This window comes from Osmerus mordax, chromosome 3 (assembly GCF_038355195.1).
Source record: "Osmerus mordax isolate fOsmMor3 chromosome 3, fOsmMor3.pri, whole genome shotgun sequence".
NCBI lineage: Eukaryota > Metazoa > Chordata > Actinopteri > Osmeriformes > Osmeridae > Osmerus > Osmerus mordax.
The window spans coordinates 17,307,991-17,330,582 of record NC_090052.1 but is presented as its reverse complement, the minus strand read 5'-3'; the positions used below and the strand labels follow the sequence as shown (position 1 = coordinate 17,330,582).

The window sequence follows — 22,592 nt, the reverse complement described above, 5'->3', positions numbered from 1 at the left end:
ACTTTAGAACCCCTCCCCTACTTGGAGCAGTGTAACAACATTTGTCGTGTTTGGAATGGACCATCACATTCCAATTGACGAAACGCTCTCTCTCTCTCTCTCTCTCTCTCTCTCGCCCTCTCTCTCGCTCTCTCTCTCTCGCTCTCTTATGTATGACATATGTATTCGCAGCCTACATGAATGAGTAGCCTACAAGTATCCTACTTTAAACATAGCCTATCTCTATCAGGCCACTTTGTAACACAATTCCAGGTATGTTATCATTCTGTTTGTGTGCAGTTAAGGCAAAATTCTGTGATAAAAGGGAAATGAGACTGATGAATGATGAATCAGTGAAGTGGCCTCATAGCATCAAGTTTGACCTCTAGGTGGAGGCATAGTCTATGAACGTTCTAAACTTGCACCTCAATTAGTCACGTAATCATTAAATAAGTGGTATAAGAGCATAAATCTAAACCTAAACAGAGGACATTTTGCCGACGGATAGTAGGTTAGAAAACTGCAGTGTTTTTTGTGTCGCATGCAATAATTTACCACAAAATTATGAGAGAAAGCAATTGTATGACGTATGACGTACATTGACGTCACTGCGCTGTATAGGAAGCTACGTTTCATTTCCGAGACGCGTTGGCAATTTCCTAAACACGGGAAGTCGGTCCCTACATTGACAGTCCAAGGATAAGATGTGGTGAATGCTTTCTAGCCGACAAGCTACCGAAACTGGAAACATTGGAGACAGTCGGACATGCGAAGGTAATGAAATCGGAATTTTATCATATCTTGAAATGATTATTCAAGTGTGTATTTTGAGTCCTCCCGACTGTAGTCTACGCTTCCGCCTATAGCCTACCAGTACTCTTTAATACCTTTTCAGTGGCTTTTTTAATTTTGTAATTCACGTAGGTTTTACATTCGCATTTCACCATACCCTATTATGTCTTCATTACTGTGATCAGTGCTAAAATTCACACGGATTTAAAAGTTTATAAATATTCAGTTAATATTTAGCCAAGTCGAATAGGCCTATTACGAGAGTAGCACATTTTCCGTTTCTGTCTATGTTTACTTCAAAAGTAGCCTATGTTCACCTCAAATAGTTTTTAGACCATTTAAAATATTAGTCTACCACATATTGTGACAATGGATAAATCATACAGGGAGGTAAACTGTTCACTTAAATTCCAGATTGTACTGTCCCCTCAAAGCTTCCAGTGTGTTGTGTTGCCCAGATTAGTGGTGTAATACCACGTGAGAGGAATGTGGTGGGTTTCCAGTACATCTGACACTGGGAGGATGTTAACAACGAAGAGGAACGTGAGGGGAGAGAAACAGGCTGTTCTGGCATTGACCTCTCACGTACCTCACACCAGGTCACTTTCCTGAATAACAACAGAAGTGTCAGTAAGGCCCCCCCCAAAAAACGGTTTGCTTCGGTTTGTCTGCAAGTAGCGATAAACTGCTGTGAACACGATGGTAGACTTACATGGCTATCATACAGTGTTGGACAAACACGTATGGCTCCACACAGGAATACAAACACTACTATGGTAGTTAAGGAGTGGGCTAACCTGGGTTTTGACTCCAGTGCACTCGAACATGCTTACAAATGAATATGTATTCAATCTGATGATGAGGTGCTTAGGCATTTGAATGAGTAACTCCTTCTTAACTGTAGGAGCCATCTGTTTAGATGACAAGTCAACCATGTTTGGCTGGGTCAGTTCATCAAATGATGTTCTTTTCTTCAAAAGAGGAACTCTGGTTGAGTGCGTAATTAATGAGTGAGTAACTGTCTGGGACATTACCACAGTCCTGCAGTGGCAGTTATTCGACGCAGCACCCCTCCCTCCCCCTCATGAGTCAGGCCTACTAGGAATGACAGACCGAATGTCAGGACAGTGCGGGTGACCTGACCTACTCAGACTGAGTAGTAGACAGTCGATAATGAAAAGGTTCATTGTGTCGGCCATACTGAACATTTAATGAGGGACTTGTTGTCACATCACACAAAGCTCTTTGGAACATTGTCAAATGATGCTGGGATAGAATGGGTCATCACGTTTGGCACAAACCGGTGGTGTCATTAAAGTAAAAAAGGAGGGACATACCAAAATACTAAGATATTCTTTTCTCAAATTTCTTTCTCAAACATTCAGCTTTTCACTCAAATTGTGAAGCTGATATTATTTATCCAAAAATGTGTACCAAAATCGAAAAATCCCATCTGATAAGTGATCTCAGACTTTCTGACCCTTCAGTCTCTTTGATGTTTCAACACACTGCATGTCCAGACTGACTCAAATTCTTAGCTTCAGGTTATGTATGTTATCAACTCACCTCTCAGTTATAACCCCTCAGGAGTTGTTTGTCTGTCCAATACTGATGACTGTGTGTGACTGATGACTGTTTCCTCTCTGCATCCTCAGGTCCCCCTAACATGGAAACAGAGATGATTCCGAAATTTTCATCCAAGGACGAGGAAATCGTTTACTGGAAGACACTTTCCCTGAAGTATAAGGAAAGGTATGGAAGTGCCATGTTTGTTTGAGAAAAGTAGGCCTAGTGCTTTTTCTTAGTATGATTTCCATCCCCTCTGTCAAGGCCTCTGGTTCTGTTGCTTTATCCAGTCTTTTGTTGTTGTGGTTAGTTATGTTTGTGCAGGCATCCACACATCAAGCTCTCTGCTCTGTTACGTAATATGAAGCTTTAGTGTTTGCTCAACGCTATTTAATCATCTTATATCATCATATCACCTGACTGGCCTTTATTACCTGTTCAGACAGTAGGTTTTGTACTATTAATTTGTGGGGCAGTATATCCATTGGCCTAAATTATTAGCATACCAGTGTTTCGGAAATTGTATTGAATAGTGTCCTAATTACTGCCGGATACAGCTTTGGCCTACTCCTTTCACTAGCACCAGGGAGTGTGCAACCAATCCAGGATCTTATGTCATAGACACACACTAAGATCCCTGTGGACTCCCACCAACACACAAAGCTTTGAGTAAACCGCTTCGTCATGTAATCAGCCATCTTGACCACAAACAAGCTTTGACCCCACAGTAACACATTAGCTGGAAATATTTGGAAATACAATTTGACTATTCTATACTGGAGATACATTACTATTGAGGCCATTTGTGTAGATGATTACGACTTTAGGAGTTAGCTGAGCTGGGATTTGGTCAGGATCAAACTATTAGGCATGACGTGTTGATGGTTATTGAGTGAAAGTGACTGTCTCATTAAAGTCCACCATTGGTCTGACAGCTGGGTAGGGTTCAGAGGGTCAGTCTGTGTGTGGGGGGTGTACAGAAGGTCACAGGAGGGGGTGAGTATTAATACCCCCAGTGTGTCCCAGTGTCGTACAGCTGCTAGCCCGCTCCTGTTGTCTCCGAGCACTGCTGCAGCGGCACTCAGGCAGTTAAAAACCAGGAGTTTTCTAGAGAATTCCTGCCTCGGAGGAAGGGGGAAAACACGTCACGGAAAAAGAACACCAAGTCCCAGAGTTAACCAGCCGCGGGTTACCTCACACACATATTTGGGTGTTGACGCTGTCAGAGGAGACCACTTTCAAGAAGAGTATACAATGTTTTGTTTCACGACAATGTTTTTATTTTTTTTATCTTTTAGAGTCTGTATGTTTCTTAGCTGTTTTTTGTCACGGTGATAAAGTGGGCTGAGCATAGAGGCCATAGGAAACAGCGAGTTGTGGGTTGCGAAGGGAAGGCCTCGGTGAACAGACGTGCCATTTGACCCTGGGAGCTGCTGATGAGGCTGACCCAGGGCTTCTGGAATGCGTGGAATGAACTAAAAGGGGGAATACCTTTTTAGGCTAAGCTATGGGCAACGGCCCCTGCCTGTGATTATGAGGCCTCGGCCAGAACGGCTAACCTCAACGCCGTCTGAACCAGATAGCCTGTTGTCCTCTGTGTGTCTACGGGCCCGCTCCTGTACAGGGGTCAGCCCCGCCACGGCGCAGTGACACATCCTGTGTGTGTGAGCTCATATCCTCATCCTGTCTCCAGACCCCCTGGTGTCCTGCTGCCCCTACCCCTGACCTGAAGCTCCTGCTCCTCCGCGGAACTTGGGCCAGAAGGCCTGTTTCTAGCCATCTGTTAGCCTCCTTTCAGGAACTAATTAAGAGCTGTCTGTCCCTCCGTTGTGCACAGTCTGGTTGACGCTCAGCCCGGCTTGGACGGTTTCTGTGTCGCTGTGTTCTATTGAAGGGAGACAACATTGCTAGCAAAACTCAGGGCTTTTTTCGACAGACTGTGTCTCGTCCCGTGGCCCCACAATGAAGAGAGCTCCAACAATTCGAAGCTGCACGACTCACGACCCGTGTATCGCCACAGAGTAGACCGTGCCACTCGGGCCTCGAAGCCTGCCATTCCGCCCCCCATGATACATTCAGCAGAACGAGCGTATCTTCCGCGTGGCTCCGCGCACCCTAAGCCTCTCCATGCCCTCGCTGTGTTTCTCCAGTTACCATGACGCCCAGGAGGAGCTGCAGGAGTTCCAGGAGGGCAGCCGGGAGTTGGAGGCCGAGCTGGAGGCCCAGCTGGGCCAGGCGGAGCACCGGCTCCGAGACCTGCAGACGGAGAACCAGAGGCTGAAGAGCGACGTGGACTCCCTCAAGGTAACTTAAGCCTGACCCGTTAGCCCTGACCCGTTAGCCCTGACCCGTTAGCCCCGGCCTTGCCTGGATGCCTCTTACAGATCTCCTCCACCTGGGAAACAGGACCCAGCACCAGCTAGGTGGCCGAGTGAGAAGTTGGCACTCTTGGCAGGCTGTGTGTGTGTGTAAGGTTGTGTGTGTGTAAGGTTGTGTGTGTGTGTAAGGTTGTGTGTGTGTGTGTGTGTGTGTGTGTATGGGTGTGTGTTTTAGCGGGCAGGGAGGTAGTGCATGCCGAATACAGAGCCAGAGGTAATCCTGCAGTGCACCATAATAGGATGTCAGGATCAAAGAGCAGGAAATAGCAGACGGCAGGGACACGGCAGACCTCAGGGTGCTCGCCCCGGTTTGATGCCTGCCCCGCCGTTTTATCTTCCTATTTCTAAAAACGGATGCACACGTGTTTCTGTTAATGGAGGGGGGATGGGGGGGGGTTCCTGTTGTGGTAGTAGGGTGTGAGAAGAGCAGGGCATGTGACATGAACGGGGGTGGAACCCTGCTCCGGTCACGATCCCGGAGGGTCCGGGACCGTCGACCAGCCTTAAGCCACGCCTCTTACCCCAGAGGACCCCGCGCTCATCTCCTCCCTTCCTCTCCTCTTTTCCCCCTTCCAACCGAGCCAGCTCTCCACAGGCAGCCTTAGATGGCACCAGAGGACAGGGAGTGAGGGGAGAACTGGTTAATAAAAACAAGACCGTGTTGGCTGGCGCAGTGTCTCAGCCTTCATACATCATATCCACGTGTGTCGCCTTTTTTTACTCTCAGACGGCAACACGCCCGCACCCGCTTGTCCCCGTGTGTCAATGTCCTCTTCTCTCTCCCTCCCTCTCCTCTCCTCCCTGTGCAGGAGAAGCTGGAGCAGCATTATTCCCAGAGCTACAAGCAGATCTCCGTGCTGGAGGACGACCTGGGCCAGACGCGCAGCATCAAGGAGCAGCTCCACAAATACGTCCGAGAGCTGGAGCAGGCGAACGACGACCTGGAGAGAGCCAAGAGGTCAGCAGGCGCGGGACATCCCTCCGGTCAATGCCGCTGGCTATCAAGCTTGGGAGTTCCTGCTTAATTCATGATCGAGCGTCTTTGAATGATTAATGATCCCCGCGTAGCCAGATGCAGGCTGCAGGCTACGATTTCTTCTCCTGCAGCTTGCTTTTGCTTCGGGGCAGGATTCGGGGCAGGTTTGCTCACAGCTCCAACCAGGAAGTGACGTGGTGTTTGACTTGTTGTTCTTCCCCCCCCCCCCCCAGGGCCACCATTGTGTCTCTGGAGGACTTTGAGGGCCGCCTGAACCAGGCCATCGAGAGGAACGCCTTCCTGGAGAGCGAGCTGGACGAGAAGGAGTCTCTCCTGGTCTCGGTGCAGAGGCTGAAGGATGAGGCCAGAGGTGCGGTACAGAGCCTCGCTACTCCCCCTATGCTAACCACCCCCCTCCCCTCCCCCCCACACCCTCTCTCTGCTCCTGGCCCGTCTAATATCTGTGTGTGGTCCAGACCTGAGGCAGGAGCTGGCCGTGAGGGAGCGCAGCACGGACGTGACCGGGATGTCAGACCCCGGCTCGCCCACCCTGGAGCTCGACAAGACGGACTCGGCCGTCCAAGCCTCGCTGTCTCTCCCCGCCACCCCCGTGGGAAAGGGCGTGGAGCACCCCTTCGTCAGCTCCAAAGGTCGGCCCCCTCCCTGTCCGTTCCCGGGGTCGGTTCCGCGGGTGGGCGTTGTCGGACTGCGTCGAGTCGAGTAGACTTGTGTCTTAACCCCCCGTCCGTGTCTCCTCTGCACAGCCTTGACCAACGGCTGTGGAAGCTCTCCCCTGACCCCCTCGGCAAGAATCTCTGCTCTTAACATCGTCGGTGACCTTCTGAGAAAAGTTGGGGTAAATATCATTTATTCCAAAATGAACAAGAAGTATTCCAAATGGGGTAATTGCTGCGACGTGTCTGCCATGAGACCAACGGTGCCGACAAGATAAAGTATGTCGTAAAATGCCTAGAGATGATGAGCAGGCGTTTCTTTTTTGGGGGATGGGGGGGGAGTGACTACACCAGTAAGTGCTGCCTTGGTCACCCACTGAGCGTCTGAGAAGCAGGTGTGTGTGTGTCCTAAATCAGCGGCTCTCTGGCTTGTGATTAGGCTAAATGTTGGCCGTGGTTCTGCCTGTCCCCAGGCGCTGGAGTCCAAACTAGCTGCTTGTAGGAACTTCGCCAAGGACCATTCGGCCAGGAAGAGCTACTCCACAACCAACGGCACCCTCATCAACAGCAACGCCACCAAGTTCTCCCACTCTCTGCACACCACCTACTTTGACAAGACGTGAGTGTCTCTGGTGTAATCTTCACCCACCCACCCCACACACACACACACACACACACACACACGTTATCCCCACCTCACTTGACACTGAGAAACACAACTTGCCACTACACACACACACACACACACACATCCTTCACACATACTCACAATCTGCCCACACACACACACACACACACAAACGACAAAGTGCACTCTGTGTCTACACTCCTGTGATTCAGACAGAGCCAAGATGCGGTTGAAAATGTGACTCAGTTTTATCCACCTCTCCTGCAGGACTGTGAATGGACTGGACAACAGCACTCTGACTGCCATGGCGTCACCCAGGACTGTGTCCCCCCCTGGCATGCTGCCACTCATTGTGTGAGCCCCCCTCCCCCCCTCACTCCACCCACTGTGCCCCCACATGCATACCTCCCAAAGCAAGGGAACAGACACAACCCTGGAATGACCGTTACATTGTGTCCGGTGTTTCTCTTTTTGATTGAGAGGGAGAGATGGTGTGTGATGAGTGCATGTGCGCTTGAGTGCAAGAGAGAGGGCGTTTGTGTGTGTGTGTGTGTGTGCGTGTGCCCGCGCGTTTGAGAGAGAAACTTGAATATACACACTTGACATGCCTCACTGTTTGCAGCTGTAAATGTTCCCATTAGTCTGCGTGTGCCCGGGTTGTGAGTGTGTGGGTCGACCGCACACAGACACGTAGCCTGCCTGCTAAGACCTCCAAGTCTCCAAGTGGTACCAGGATGCCCCCCCCCCCCCCCCACTTCCACATATCTGCTCAAACCACTCCACCTGACAAGAGTCTTCAGTTAGACCGCAAAACAGCAAGAAGGATCGTTCTGTCTTATTTACCTGTTCAGTTTGTTGCACAACCTAAGATCATTTCTACGTGGCATATGTTATATGAGAGAAAGAAAGAAAAAACACAACACCTAAAAGGGATATGTTTCAAGTTTGAAGTGAATCAAATTGTATTGTATGCTTTGACATTTCCTACGTGTTCGCTTGCACAAGTGTGTGTGTGGTGTGGTGTGGTGTGGGATCGGAGGAGGAGGCTGGGAGAGAGGGGCCACTTGTCCAGGAGGACTGAGGTGAATGTTGCCCGTGTTCAGAGCCACGTGTGGGTCTACCCGCTGCTCCTCCTCTGGATGCAGAGCAGCCAGGGACCCAGCGGGAGGTCAAGCTCACAGGACGCTCCATGATGGCTATCATGATGGGACTGAAGCCATGCTGATCCTGGATATCTCCACGTTCAGGCTGGTGGAGACGAGCAGGACGGCTGCTGACATTTCAGGGACATTTCTTGCAACCTCTTGTCCCCCCCCCCCCCCCGTAACGGTTCACCGAATATCCTGTTTCATGAAGTAGGCCAACGCCGCTGATCCGAATACAGTATTTATTATTTCTAACGTGGACCCCTTCGCAGGACAGGTCAGTTGGACGACATCAGTTTTCTTTTGGTGTGTTTTGTCACAAGGCGGCACCCTGTTTGATTCTGTGTTTTTGTGAACCTCTTATTTTGATGTGCCTCTTGCTTTTTTTTTTTTATTATTGTGGATTTGATATTATTTAGGCTTGTTATTGATCAAACAACCCATACTGGCAGTTTGAATCCATTAGACTCTACATTACCTGGTCTCCACATCATCTTTGCAGACTTTTACCATCGTCATTTGGGGCACTTAATCCAAATAGTATGTGTCAACTTTGGCTAACGTGTAGTTGCTGTGAGCAACCTGTGGGCTGGTTGCTATGTTCCCATGTATATATTGTAGCCTTATAAGAATTGTAACGTTGCCTACCACGTTTGTACATATTGACATTTGACATTACAGCTTTATTTATTTAAGATTCTTTATAGCATGTTTTGAAAGAAGAATGTGTTTTACAATTGTACAACGGTTAAAACTTATGTTATGTGCAATCAGTTCGGTCTATTAAAAATAAATAAAGATATGAATTCTGAGTAGATGGTTTGATTTTGCTTGTCACAATACTAGGGAGTACACAGTAGGGAGTCAGGTGGCTAAGTGGTGAGGGAATCGGGCAAGTAATCAGAAGGTTGCTAGTTCGATTCCCGGCTATGCCAACCAAATGGCATTGTGTCCTTGGGCAAGGCACTTCACCCTACTTGCCTCGGGGGAATGTCCCTGTACTTACTGTAAGTCGCTCTGGATAAGAGCGTCTGCTACATGACTAAATGTAAAAATGTAAATGTAATACACAAAACGTTGAACTATGAAACTATAAGCATGGAAAAAATGTATGCAACTGTCGTAAAAAAAAAAGGAACATTTTAGGGTGGGAACATTGACCAAATTCTTCACATCGTGAGTATAGACAAGCAGGCCTAAACAGATATAGCCTTAAGCAGATCACAGGTCAGAGTCTTCCAGCCTCTGTCTATTAGCCTTGTGTGTCTGCAGCTTGACCCACTCTAAGGTCCTAGGTTTCACAGGCCCAGCTTCTTCTCAATGGCCTCCCTCAGGTTGTTCTTCTGGATCTAGAAAAGGCAGAGAGACGGCAGCAGCCCTCAGTAGGTGTACAGTCCAGCTATCTTCACTTAGTTCTGCACACCTGGCTCCTTTTAGCCTCACCATTGACCACATACCTTCCCGGAGGCTGTCAGAGGATACCCATCCACAAACTCCACATAGTGGGGGATCTTGAAGTGAGAGATCTGAGAGATGGAGCCAATACACTATGTTTACATGGAGATATGAAAGGAGTTTGACCATGGATCACAGGTCTCGTTGCCCACCACTATCTCACCTGGCCCCTGCAGAAAGCTTGGATCTCCTCCGCACTGCAAGTTTGGCCGTCCTTTAGCTTGATACAGGCACACAACTGTTCTCCCAGCCTCTCATCCTTCACTCCCACCACCTGCCGCAAAGAAAGACACATTTAGTCGTTTCGATTCAGACCAACTTTTCTAGACTGCTCTCTGTTGCCCTCTAGTGACAGCAGTCCTTACCTGCACCTCCTGGACTTTGGGGTGTGCGTGGAGGAACTGCTCTATCTCGGCAGGGTAGATGTTCTCCCCTCCTCTAATGATCATGTCCCTGATGCGGCCCTCGATACGGCAGTATCCGAAACTGTCTAGGCGGGCGATGTCCCTGTGTAGGGCAACCGAACACGGCAGTCAGAGCTAAGCTCGCGTCTCACTCCCCATCAGTCTTCCAGTGTGGTTATGGGCTTTACGACACGTACCCGGTCTTGTACCAGCGATCTGTGGAGATGCATGCCCTGGTGTTGTCCTGGTCGTCCCAGTACTCTAGCATCACGCAGTAGCCTCTGATATGAAGCTCTCCAGAGGCTCCCAAAGGCACCAAATGCCCACTGGAGGGGTCCACCACTCTGGCCTGGACAACATACACACACACATACAGAGTTGCGTGTGAGAGCAAAGCTAGTACACGATCATGTGGTCATCATCGGTCGACATGGAAACTGATGACACAGCCAATCTACCTCAGTGTGATTCAGGATACACCCAATGGTGTTCATCTTCAGCTCCTCGTTGTCCAATGGGAAACCCATAAACGTCCCAGGGCTGTTCTCCGTGGTACCATAAGCTATCTGATGCCAAAACGCAGAAAAGCAATGAAGACACTTAACATTTAGGTTTTCCCTTGACAGGGTTCTTTACAGGAAGGCGGGAAACTCACCATCATCTCTTTCACGTTCATGTCTCTCCTCAGCTTCTTCATCACCTCCTGAGGACATGGAGATCCACCCATGATCCCAGCCTCAACGGAGGACAGGTCATACTTGTCGAAATCAGGCTGCCCGAGCATGTCAATGTACATGGTTGGTGTCCCATAAACAAATGTGCACCTAGAATACCAATAGAAAACAATAAACATACTTTTTTTTCTCATTTCGTTTAACCTCTTCACCCAGCCAACCCCAATACTCCCTCCCTCCCTCCCTCCCTCCCTCCTTCCCTCTCGCACTGTGGCCCGGGCATAAAGGCATACCTCTCCTCCTGAATGGCCTGCAAGCTGGCACGGCCGCTGTAGTCAGTGGAGGGGAAGACCAGCGTGATTCCGTGCACAGCCATGCACATCCCTCCCAGTACGGAGCCAAAGCAGTGGTACATGGGCACTGGAATACACACCCGCACCTGAGGCTACAGAAAGAAGGCACAACAAAGGCCTCAGGTACCTGCTGTCTCTGCATGTGAACGCATGTGTTGGCGATTATAGACGTGTGATCGAATACATGATAGTCGATTATGTCCGGCACACTGACCCTCCAGCTGTACCCTACTCTCAGGCCCATGAAATAGGCGTTGTTGACGATGTTGTGATGGGAGAGAGTGACGCCTTTCGGACTTCCTGTTGTGCCCTAGAAACAGGCCCCAAGACACGTAGCTTGATGAGAGGCTGACATGAATATTAGCGGCCGGCTTATGACACGTTACTAGCAGCGGTGTGGATCAGGAGATGGGGGAGTTACTGATGTGAACTGAATGTTGATGGGGTCGTCAAAGGACAGCGAGCTCTGCAGAGCCTGCAGCTCCTGGTGCTGCTGTCCGGAGGCTGCCTGCATCACATCATCCACGTGGATCATGCCTGGCTGTCTGCTGTCCGTCAGTATCACCATGCACAGGTCTGGTAGTCTGACACACACACACACACACACACATACATGCCCACAAATACAGTAAACTCACACAAACACACAGGTTGGTTACAGTGCTACATTGAGAGTCGGTTTACAACAGTGTACACTCTCATATTTATACTGTTATCAACAACAACAGTTTACTGTCTACATACAGTTTATAACGACGACAAAATACCTGGCACTCTTGAACGACCCTGCTGCCCCTGAGTCAATCTCTGGACAGATCTCCCGCAATATCTCACAGAACTTCTGGGTTTTAAACTGGGTTGGGCACACCACTGCTTTACACTGGACCTGAACAGCACAGGCAATGAAAACAACAGAGATAATGGGTCAACTATTCCGATTGTGTGTTGGACCGTGAAGAATTGTCTTTGGTTACTATTAGCTATTTTAAGCAAACATCTTTCTGTTGTAAAACTATGTTTGAGCTCAACTAGCTTAACTAAAGTGTCTTCTAAATGAATAAAATGAAATGGAACTGTCCACATACCCTCCTCAGAGTGAACTCCACTTCCTTCAGCTGATAGGCTGGGTTCACTGATACCTGCAGGAACAGCAGTTCCTTATTTTCTTTTGTGAAAGTTTACATGATCAAAGCTATAATGTTGAAAAAGAAAGACCGTGCTATGTTTCATTTACCGTGCTACATTTGATCACTTTGAATCATCCATACAATGTCAGCACACATGCAGGCATGACGTGTGTCATTTCCTTTGAACCCTGTGCCTACCCCAGATTTTCAATCGGCTCGGCTCACCAGAATGATGCCAGCCTTGGCAGAGGCAAACTGGAAGAGGAGCCATTCATAGGTGTTGGGCCCCCAAACTGCCAGCCTCTCTCCCCTCTTCAGACCCAGGGCCAGCAGGCCTGCAGCTGCCTGGTCAACCTGCAGCACACATGGAACATGATAACATTCAGCATTTACCTATGCATTACAAAGAGACTTGACTTGTTCGTAGTTTTGTTTAGATGAGCATGCACAAATCAAGGTGTTAATCAAGAGTGCCCTGGTGGCTCACCAGGTAAGGGTGTGTACCACTAAGGCAAAGGTCTTAACACTGTGGCCTGGGTTCAATTCTAGCCTGTAGCCTTCCTGCCCCTCACTGTTTCCTGTCTCTCTCCAACACGCTTTATAAAATAATGATGACAAAAGCCCCATAAAATCTTTAAATGATGAAATAAAATCAAGGTATTCCCCATTCAAGGGAAGACAAATGTGTCTCTTTGTATTGGTATACCAGTAAAAATTACAAGAGTCAAACTCACACCTAGCTATATGTACAGTTGATGTTAATACGTAACCACCACAGGCTGAAGTCCAACAAGACCATGAAAGCACTCGTAAAGTTACACCACGGCTCTCAGTACTTTTGATCAGAAAACCAGAAAGAAATAACTGATTATTTAAAAGGGATGAAGGTGAGCGAGTGGCGCATTGAGAGAGACTGGAGAAACCTGACTGGGTGTGCCGGAGGGGGACTCACGTCCTGGTTGAACTGGGCAAAGGTCTTGCGTATGCCGTCCTGTCGGAAGACCAGGGCCTCCCGTTCAGGCCAGCGACGGGCTGCGGCGTCCAGACTCTGGCCCACGGTCAGAGGGAGCAGGGAGACCGAGGAGGTGCCGTGGACATAGCTGCCGGTCAGGGTGGGGACGTGCGGGGGGCTGTCAACATTGAGGGAGCTGGGGGAAGAGACATTTTTCCGAGAAATGGACGGTGCAGAGAACGAGAATGAGGGCTTGGTCTCTTGGGAGTGGACTGTGAGGGAACATGGGAGTCTGTAAATACAGAGGCATGGGGGGGGGGGGGGCGTCCTCTTGGTTCCACACTGCTCGGATCTCTCTTGTGGTGTTTCGTAACCGCTGACCACTGTGGGCCGCTCTCCAAGGAGCCATAGCAATAACACTCTCACTCGCTATAGCCATGGGGGTCACAGAAGCGATGCAGCCTTTCGGAGGGGAAACCTGAGATAACACGTGCGAGGAAAAATACGACCAGTGCCAAGACAACCATTTAGAACCCCAGATCTAGTGGCAAAGACCAAGCAAAAATATGGATTGCGTAATCAGTCCAAATATTTATGAAATGGAACTCATGCAGGCATTGTTCCTGTGCAGGGATATGAACAGGCACTGAAAGAGATATACCCTGAAACAACATGTAGTTCATAAACACTGGAAATCTAAAGGTAGAAGGGCAATGGTATTTCAAAGAGAGAGTTAAACTTACCGACAACAGAGCCAGTTCGTGTTAATGGGAATCCATGTTTTTTTCAATGTGCGTGCACTCATGAGGCATAAGTTGTGAGAGTAGGACCTGAGTAGTAACGAGGGGAGTCGAGCAGACATGGTTCCAGGCAGGCTGTGAAAGAGACAGTTGGACCCAAGGAAGCCAGAGCCCTGGCTACTCTTAACTCACATAATCTTTAACTATGCACTCTGGTTGGTTGGAGTGAATTGCACATAACTGGAATGCAGAGCAAATAGGCCAACACTAACCAGTTAAATGTCAGTGAACCTTCAACTTTCAATAATGTTTGGGTTCTTGACTTCTAGGTTGGTTAGACTATAATTGAGATATGATGTATTCAATGTGGAGCAGCTGCCGCCTCAGCCTTTTGCACAGCGCAGAAGTAAAGAGCTCAACTTTTGGTTTTTGCTCTCTGCTTTCGAAAAGTCAACAGTGAACTGCCTCAGCATTCCCACTAGGGGCTGTCAAAGATTAGAACAAAAGTAGACCACCAAATTCAGATACAGAATCCGCTTATCATAAAAACAGTTTTAATATTGTGTAAACATTTTAGATGGAACAGTGTTAAAATATTCAAGAATAAGTTAAAACTAATAAAAAAAATATTTCTGTCCTTTTTTTTTTACATAAGGCTACCACTTCATTTATATGAATCCATCTATACAACTTACTGAGGAATACATTCATTAAACATTCTACATTTTACATTCATAGCACAAGGCCATGATTCCAGTAATTTTTTCTGAGTGCACTTATACCCTGATACATTGTTTGTAATACTGCTGTGTTCCTAACTGACAACTCAGGGAATGAACATACTATGAAATGCTTTTAAATGACACATATTCTAACACAATTTTATACCATTTCACAGGATATGGCCAACATAAAATAGAAAAAATATTCCCATTAATGTGGATTTTCAGTTCAACATTTTAGATTTAGGGGATTTACTCTCATTTTGACCGTCTTAAACAGCATTACTATCATGAATAGATTGAGGAATGTTCAGTAGTTCTATGACCCTTGGGCAGAAGCTGAAGTACAACAGGAACAACTCCCTGTCTATAGACAGAAATAGAGAGATGGATAAATACGGGAACACGAGGGGAGGAGCTTTTGGCATGTGTCTGAACATGTGCCTTCCAGGTCCACAGTGTAAGTGTGAGGGGGTCAGATGGCTGAGCGGTTAGGGAGTTGGGCTGTTAATCAGAAGGTTGTTGGTTCGATTCCTGGCCGTGCCAAATGACTGTGTCCTTGGGCAAGGCACTTCACCCTACTTGCCTCAGGGAGAATGTCCCTGTACTTACTGTAAGTCGCTCTGGATAAGAGCGTCTGCTAAATGACTAAATGTAAGCCAATCCGGTGTGTGTGTATGCACACACATACCATTATCAATGCCTGGAAAAATCAAGGATTTCCTATGTGTTTATATGAAATACAATCAGTTACTTAGCTATTGCCTTATCATCTGTTCATTGTATCTTATGACTCGTGTGTTCTTCCTGTAATCAATATTGTGTATCAATGACAGTCCTGTGCAGTTACTACCAGTAGTCAGGCCTAGCTTCTAGGAGTCCTCATATGGTAACCCTTCCTAAAAACACTGTGGCTATGATGTTGTATCCGCCTGATTGAATAATGAACAACTGTTGGCCACGTTATCTTTGATTTTTCTATTCACTATAAATGCTATGCACTATAAAGGCACTTCACCCTACTTTCCTCGGGGGAATGTCCCTGTACTTACTGTAAGTCGCTCTGGATAAGAGCGTCTGCTAAATTACTCAATGTAAATAAATTCCATCCCCTGACTTTGCTAATACAACAGTGTGTCTGAACTGGTCATTATTCTTGTACAGGGGTGGGGAAGGTAACTGAACATGTGAGATGCGTGTCTGGGCTACGAGGCCATTTTGTGCCAAAAGTATCTTTGGTACAGCTTAGTGCTTAGCCCTCTTATTTTAACACCCCCGTACTTGAAGTATAAAACTATTTTCTTTCTTTTTCAGATTTCATTTTTCCTATATCGATACTACAAGTGAATCAAGAAGTGTCACACATTTGTCAGCCTGTATATTGGAAATGTAAAGTAAAATTGCGAGGTGATGGATGTTTCATTGCGAAAACAAACTCTGTGGACATCTGTGTTGTGTTGTGAGTATCTTTTGATACTTAAATACTGTTAAAATCCAATACTTAAACACTTAATGAAGCGGTATTGTAATGGGTGACTTGTAACTTTGTTCCCTAGTGACCTAGTAAGGTTTCTCGACTGTACTTGAATCTGGTTTATAGGTACTCTAATACACCACTGATGTGTTGATACTGTACAGTGTACAGTATGTGCGTGTGTGTGTCCGTTTGTCACACATTGGTGACGTAAACCGTGTCTGATGCTTTCCCTGCTTGTGAATGTATATGGCTATACTGGCAGTCAGGGGCCAGGATAAGAGCAGGCTTCTGTGGGTAAGCAGGGGCTGACGGTTTCTTCTTCTTCTTATCTTGTCTGTCCAGCCAGTAAAAAGAGGCCATGAGAAAGAGACCAGCTGAGGACACAGACACACAGCAGGCGTAGAACACGTACGAGTACTGGCCAGTGCTGTCCACCAATATGCCTGAAGAAACGACACAAGACAAACAAAACCGTAAAGAAACATGACTGTGATGAGCGAAAGCCTTCGTATCAGCCAAAAGATATATCGCTACGCGTTTTTTTATTTATTTATCCTTTCATGACCACCTGTAGGGGACAGGATCTTATTGGAACCCTGTTGTCAAGACCCGGTCTGAGGTCTGACACCGAGCATGACATTTGAGTTACCATGGCGCTCGAAACCAGAGACGGGCCTTTTGAATTGCTTCTCCCTACTCTCCCCAGCCTGTGGCGCCCCCTCCTAGGTGGCGAAAAAGCTGACTCATAATGGAGCAACCAGCAGGACTGAGCCCACCACCACCAGCTCAGCACAACCCCCCTTTTAGGCTCGTGGAATACCGAGCACATGACCCCCTCAGCTCCAGCTTTGATGACGTGGGCTAGTGTGCTGGACAGAACATTCCACAACTGTGTGACAACCCCATACCTTCGGAGCGCACACAGTCATACTGTGAAATAGGAGATTTGTGTGCCCTTTGCCAGTTTAATGACAAACTCAGAATACACACTGGGCTACACAGCCTGGCTGTAGTGTCAATAATTAAACACGCATGTTAACCCTTGTGTTATCTTCGGGTCATTCTGACCCATCAGTCATTGTGACCCACCGTCGTATTGCGACAAATTTACCTCATACAAAAACAAAGTGAAGCATTTTATTTTAACTGTCGGGCTGTCTCAGACCCCCCACATTGGAATGGTTAAAATAAAATAAAAAATATTTGTTTTTGTATTGGGTAAAATTGGGTAAACACAACGATGGTTCGTTATGAACCTTTGGGTCATGTGACCCGAAGGCAGCACGAGGGTTAAACTAATGGATGATATCCGTTAAACACAGTACTCGACATGCACGAAGCTCCCACAATGAAAACATACATAGTGTGTGCATGTGTGTGTGTCCATGTGTGTGTGTGTGTGTACCTGCGAGGGGCGGCCCCACCAGCAACATGCCGCTCTCCAGCATGCTGATGAGCCCCAGGGCGGAGGGGAAGCGGCTCATCTCCACCGTCTCCATCAGCACGGTGAACAGCAGCGAGCCAATCACGCTCATGGACAGGCCGAAGAGCACCACGTACGCCACGAGCACCGGGAAGCTGGCCGACGCGCCGCAGACGGCGTTGCTGAGCCCGTTCACCAGCACGGCCGCGGCAAACACGTACACGAAGCAGCCGCTGCCCTGGAACCGGGGCAGGCCTAGGAGGAGGGCCACCACGGGCCTCACGGCGATGTTGACCAGGCCCAGGATGGCCATGAGCAGAGCAGCGCGGTCCTGCTCTATGCCATGGTCAGTGGCATAGGGGACCAGGAAGACCAGGGGCACCACGAACCCCAGCATCATCCAGGTCACCCCCAGGGCGTAGGCGCGGTAGCGGACGTTGCTGACCAGCAGGTCAAAGGCCATGTGGTGCCTCAGGAAGGCTGTGAGGTCAGAGAAGGTGGTCCTCAGCCGAACCTTCAGCCCCTCCCTCTCCCGAAGCTGATTGGCCGGGTTGGCGGGCCACGCGGAGGATTTCGGCTCGGTTGGTCCTGGTCTGGCGGTCAGAGGTCTCATCACAGCCCCGCACACGCAGCAGTTGAAAAGCACCCCTCCCAGGACCAGGAAGCTTCCCCGCCAGCCAAACTGGCTGAGCAGGTAGTTGGACAGCAGCGGCAGGGTGCTCAGCCCCAGTGCTGTTCCGGTGGACGACAAGGCATTGGCAAAGACACGGCGACGCACAAAGTAGTGTCCCATCATCGTCACCGAGGGCTGGAACGACAGGCAGAACCCCAACCCTGCGGATCACAACACGCCAAATCTGAGGACAATCGTGACAAAGGATGACCGCAGGACAGGAGTTTTTCGTGGGCGTGACCTTGGAAGCTATATGCACTTTAGGCTATGACCTCTGACCTGTGATGATGGCAGTGATGTATAATTCTGTGATGGTTCTGGCCAAGGCACTGACCACCATTCCCAGCCCACTCAGTACCCCGCCCACCATAACTGTCGCTCGGCAACCGAAGCGTTCCACGAGCACGCTGCATAGTGGACCTGTACAGACAGAGAAACAAGTTTCAAACATGAGATTCAAATTCAGGGCCAGTGCCCACACACATTGGGGATTTTACACAATGGACGTATTTAGCATGACAGTTATACATTTGCATCAGGATATTTATTGCTAAACATTGGACAATGGTCTGCAAAACAAAAAACAATCACTATCCACTTATCTCTAATGAATTCACTAGAAACACAACTAAACTAGTTTGGGTCCATGCTTTCTACTCTTGCCAGCAACTGGGAACAATTTGTAGATTTGAATGATCCAAATGAATTTTCCAGCTCTCAAATCTATAACCAAAGCCAAATGGACTACTTATCAGGTTAATCTAATAAAATGACATGAAATTCAGCTTAGTGAGTCTCTCGGCTCTTTGATGTTATAATAATGGCTGTATTATTGGCCCATCACAGCTTTTAGGATTATGTCTGCTATTGTCATGTGGTCTAGTTGTGAGGACTTTCAAGGATAAACGACAGTAATATCTGTCCCTCCCACCGCCTCAAGCAGACAAACACTGGAAAATGAGCTCTTTATTCATCACTCCATGGACAAACTCATGTTAGCCTAAACTGAAGTGATGTGCTCCAATTGAAAATCCTTGCTCTTTTTAGTTGCTGAGCTGAGCTGATTTCTGACAGTGAAGCAGACCAAACTTCCAAAACATGATAAATTAATTCACCCAATCATTTCTTTTTTTGCACACATTTGTTTCGCCCAATGTTCCTCTTAGTTTAGAATTTCCTATTGGAGGGAGCAGAAACAGGCAGACGAAAGATAAACAAACTTCCCAGTGTAAGAACAATGGACTCCTGGCTGTGTCTGACCCTGAACTGAGGCTCAGCAAGAACAACAACCAACGCCTGATTTACTGCTGTCTGTCTGAACCTCCTCCAACCAGGGGTAAAGCAAGCAACATGCTGTGTTTGCAGAACTCTTCATCTTATTTCACAAGCTCACAATGATGGTATAATTGTGTGTATGTGTGCGTGGGGGGGGGCGGGGGGGGGGGCAAAGAGAAGAGAGCTGACTAGACAAAAAACTACTGTCATAAATGGAGGTTGGTTTGAAGTGAGTAACAAGGCAACACATGATCCCTACAAGTAAAGCAGTCCATCCCTACCGCCTGCATGCAGCACTGCAGTCATTATAGCTGGCACCCAGGACGTCTCTGTGTTGCTGGTGTTAAACTCTGTCTGCAGCTCAGTGAAGAAGATGCCAAGGCAGGAGGGAAAGGCCAGTGTTAGAGCCAGGACCAAGACGGTACCCACCAGCACCACCCAACCCCATCCTCCGTCTGGGGCCACCTGTTGGCCATGCTTAGTCACCCCATCCTCCTGCCCTTCCGGACAGCCCGCAGGGAAAACCCTCTGATCGGCCGGATCCTTCTGCTCATCTGAACCACTGTCGGTGCTTCTCATGGTCCCGTGTTCCTCTCCATCCAGCGTCTGAGAGCACCAGGACTCTGGACACCTGAGGCCCTGGGCTGCCTCTGTGCTGCCCCTCCTGAAGACAACCGTGTCCCCCGTGCTGTGCCTGTGCTTGGGCCTTTGAGTCGGCATCTGGAGGCCCTCCACCCCCTCAGTCATACTGGCCGTCTGGCAGGGGAGCATCTGTTAGGCCAGCTTCCTGTGATGACGATCAGAGGAGGAGATATCTGACTGATGGAGCAAACTCTACTGCTCCCTTTATTATTACTGGTCATGAACTAATATTGGATCTTTTAAATGCAGCATACAATTGTGATAATGAGACTGGAAAGTGTACTCCGATAATTACTAGGATAGATATATATGGCTATGTGCCTACAACCAGCACTTGTAGATAGTGTGGTGGCCATAAGGACAAGTTAAATTGGAAGCTGACTTTGACGAGTCAAGTGAATGAGTCAGTTTTAGGAGGCCTAATTTGGGGAAACTCAAAATGTAACTTTACATTTTGTTATGGAAATAGTTACCTAGATGCCTAACTTGCTCCAGCACCTTTATTGTTAAACACCATCATATCCCTTTTCCCCAGCAGTGGCAGCTGCGTGCAATAAAGTAAAGTATTTTCTACCAAATCGAAAAACATTTTCTCGGTGATCTAGTCACATTTTTATTAATTTAAATGAACAATTAATTCACCATCCCCACAAAACTGCTGCCATGTGAAAGCCTTCTAGTCAAGTTCTCTTAGTTTACATAAAGTCATCTTCTTTACTACATCGTCAATCCCTAATTATGCTGCCCGTTACAAATTTTCCCTCTCGTGGTTTTTCTAGAATAATACTCTTCAGTGTGCGATGGTGTCAGGTTACCTCATTCACTATCTTCTAGCGATGCATCAGACAAATGTTGTTTGATATCCTATTAAATAGCTTGGGAAACTAAATGTACGGGCATATTCTCATTGCTGCTGCTGTTCTCAACTTTCACTGCCCTCTGAACTACATACACAAAAAGCGAACCGGTAGAATCTGGCTTGCGAAATCCAAACCTGTATGGTAGCCACATGCACGAGGCAATCCCCTCTGACCGACATTAGTCCAATGTTCATTTTTTCATTATATGTGTATATTGTTTTCTTCTAAAAGACCTCAACTGGATGTGATAGTCAGAATGCTGTCAGTGTCTTTGTATGAAACCACCGTTGAGTGGCTCTGTTGGACAAGAATCATCTAGCACATCATGCGCATTTGTCTCCATGGGAACAGCCCGGGCAGGCTTGCACCTGCACGCTCTACAGGATATCGGACTGCAATAAATCCAGATAATTTTACAAAACAGTCATTAGCAGCACCTAGAAACAAACATATTAGTACACATGCTTACAGTATGTTTAGAAATCACTAAACACAATAAATGTGCTATGTTAAAACAATTTGTCAGAACAGCCCATTAATGAGTAACCCAATAAAGTTTTTTTCCTACATTGGCGTTTAAGTTAATTACCTGTTTTGACACCAGTTTGAAACACTTAACCTCCTTTTCATCATGTTCTGACGCATTCCTGTCTGGTTAACAGCTTTCCTTGACATTAAGTCTTCCACGCGCTTGCCCTGTTTACCGTAACAGAAGCAGCTATGAGCATTGCTGTCAGCTACAGAGTGAAGCTGCGCTCTGAGTTGAACGGGGTTTCAGTACAGTGGTAAAAAAAAACTCGTGACTTGAGGGTCGTGGTTACTTACACACATCATCGAGGAAAACCGAGGAGGGGGCTAAATGATTTGCCATCCTTTTTCATATAGAGCGTCGAACTGTAGTCAGATTAACCAGTTTACAGATTTAGTTCACCATCAAGTTTTAAGCAAAGTGTAAGCTATTACATATTTAGAGTAGAGTAGTTTTGAAAGAATTTCTCTGCTGCATCACCCAACTGACCCAAAAGGATGATAATTGATCTTATAAAAACAAAACCTAGGCGGTCCAACACAGGAAATGAGTTCATTCTAAGTAAAACACAACATGGTTGACCTTGACTTGAGAAATGTAGGCACTTATGTGCTTTTGTTCTGCCCAGGAAGGAGTCAGTGAGGATCCACCCTGTATTTCTGGCAGAGATACAAGGGTTTTCAATTGGGCGTGAGATTAATATCTGGCTCTTAATGTACTGTAGCTTACTTGTCATTTCCAGTCTGTCCAGACATAAAAGCATATTTACTGGATCACAAAAGTGAAAATATGACTAACTGTCAGTGAAGAAAATTGGCCTGGGGCAACATAACCAGCTTTAATTTACAGTCAAGGATGAAACATTAGATTCTGGAGGGTCGAAAAGTCAGGGCTTGAAATAGTAACCAAAATATATTTATGTCAACTTGTGGCTTTCTGAAAACTCCAAAACAAAGAATACGTCACTGGTGGACAAATGAGCCTTTTTCAAAAAGTGTATAATGAGGAGCTTGCATGAATTTGAATTTCAGCTCTGTACAGTTCCATCATATCTGGATGCATTTCAGTCAATTATAAACAAAATGCTCTTCAAGTGTACTACTGAGTGTAGGTCTCCCTCTTGTGGGTTCTCTACGCAATTAAACAGC

General features: G+C 47.3%; 3 protein-coding genes across 3 annotated transcripts; 1 reads left to right on the top strand and 2 right to left on the bottom strand.

Annotated features, from left to right (window-relative positions):
- Positions 1 to 623: 623 nt before the first annotated feature.
- ndel1b (nudE neurodevelopment protein 1-like 1b) lies at positions 624 to 8,953 on the top strand. The gene is made up of 9 exons (XM_067232897.1): positions 624 to 753; positions 2,427 to 2,523; positions 4,488 to 4,641; positions 5,525 to 5,673; positions 5,925 to 6,061; positions 6,168 to 6,341; positions 6,456 to 6,547; positions 6,839 to 6,984; positions 7,261 to 8,953. The coding sequence occupies exons 1-9, from the start codon at positions 693 to 695 to the stop codon at positions 7,349 to 7,351; spliced, it is 1,101 nt and encodes a 366-aa protein (XP_067088998.1). The 5' UTR covers positions 624 to 692; the 3' UTR covers positions 7,352 to 8,953.
- Positions 8,284 to 13,542, bottom strand: LOC136940540 (medium-chain acyl-CoA ligase ACSF2, mitochondrial-like). The gene is made up of 15 exons (XM_067232728.1): positions 13,530 to 13,542; positions 13,104 to 13,375; positions 12,377 to 12,505; positions 12,110 to 12,163; positions 11,792 to 11,910; positions 11,446 to 11,608; positions 11,239 to 11,334; positions 10,965 to 11,116; positions 10,653 to 10,821; positions 10,456 to 10,563; positions 10,195 to 10,346; positions 9,959 to 10,100; positions 9,757 to 9,867; positions 9,596 to 9,664; positions 8,284 to 9,487 (listed from the first exon to the last, which is right to left on the bottom strand). Exons 1-15 carry the CDS (start codon positions 13,540 to 13,542, stop codon positions 9,437 to 9,439), a joined length of 1,800 nt encoding a protein of 599 aa, XP_067088829.1. The 3' UTR covers positions 8,284 to 9,436.
- An 833-nt stretch (positions 13,543 to 14,375) lies between these two features.
- On the bottom strand, positions 14,376 to 21,617 carry slc16a5b (solute carrier family 16 member 5b). The gene is made up of 5 exons (XM_067233008.1): positions 21,505 to 21,617; positions 19,695 to 20,200; positions 18,418 to 18,558; positions 17,448 to 18,299; positions 14,376 to 16,485 (listed from the first exon to the last, which is right to left on the bottom strand). Exons 2-5 carry the CDS (start codon positions 20,182 to 20,184, stop codon positions 16,235 to 16,237), a joined length of 1,734 nt encoding a protein of 577 aa, XP_067089109.1. The 5' UTR covers positions 20,185 to 20,200; positions 21,505 to 21,617; the 3' UTR covers positions 14,376 to 16,234.
- Positions 21,618 to 22,592: the final 975 nt, after the last annotated feature.

Coding starts and splice junctions, on each gene's coding strand:
- ndel1b (XM_067232897.1), top strand. CDS start 693: ATGCTTTCTAGCCGACAAGCTACCGAAACTGGAAACATTGGAGACAGT. Junction 5,674..5,924: donor GACCTGGAGAGAGCCAAGAG/GTCAGCAGGCGC, acceptor CCCCCCCCCCAG/GGCCACCATTGTGTCTCTGG. Junction 6,062..6,167: donor GCTGAAGGATGAGGCCAGAG/GTGCGGTACAGA, acceptor TGTGTGGTCCAG/ACCTGAGGCAGGAGCTGGCC.
- LOC136940540 (XM_067232728.1), bottom strand. Junction 10,347..10,455: donor GTATCCTGAATCACACTGAG/GTAGATTGGCTG, acceptor TATGTTGTCCAG/GCCAGAGTGGTGGACCCCTC. Junction 9,665..9,756: donor AAGCTTTCTGCAGGGGCCAG/GTGAGATAGTGG, acceptor TCCATCTCTCAG/ATCTCTCACTTCAAGATCCC.
- slc16a5b (XM_067233008.1), bottom strand. CDS start 20,184: ATGCTCCCCTGCCAGACGGCCAGTATGACTGAGGGGGTGGAGGGCCTC. Junction 18,559..19,694: donor TGCAGTGCTGCATGCAGGCG/GTAGGGATGGAC, acceptor CTGTCTGTACAG/GTCCACTATGCAGCGTGCTC. Junction 16,486..17,447: donor GGTGGGGCCGCCCCTCGCAG/GTACACACACAC, acceptor TCGTTTCTTCAG/GCATATTGGTGGACAGCACT.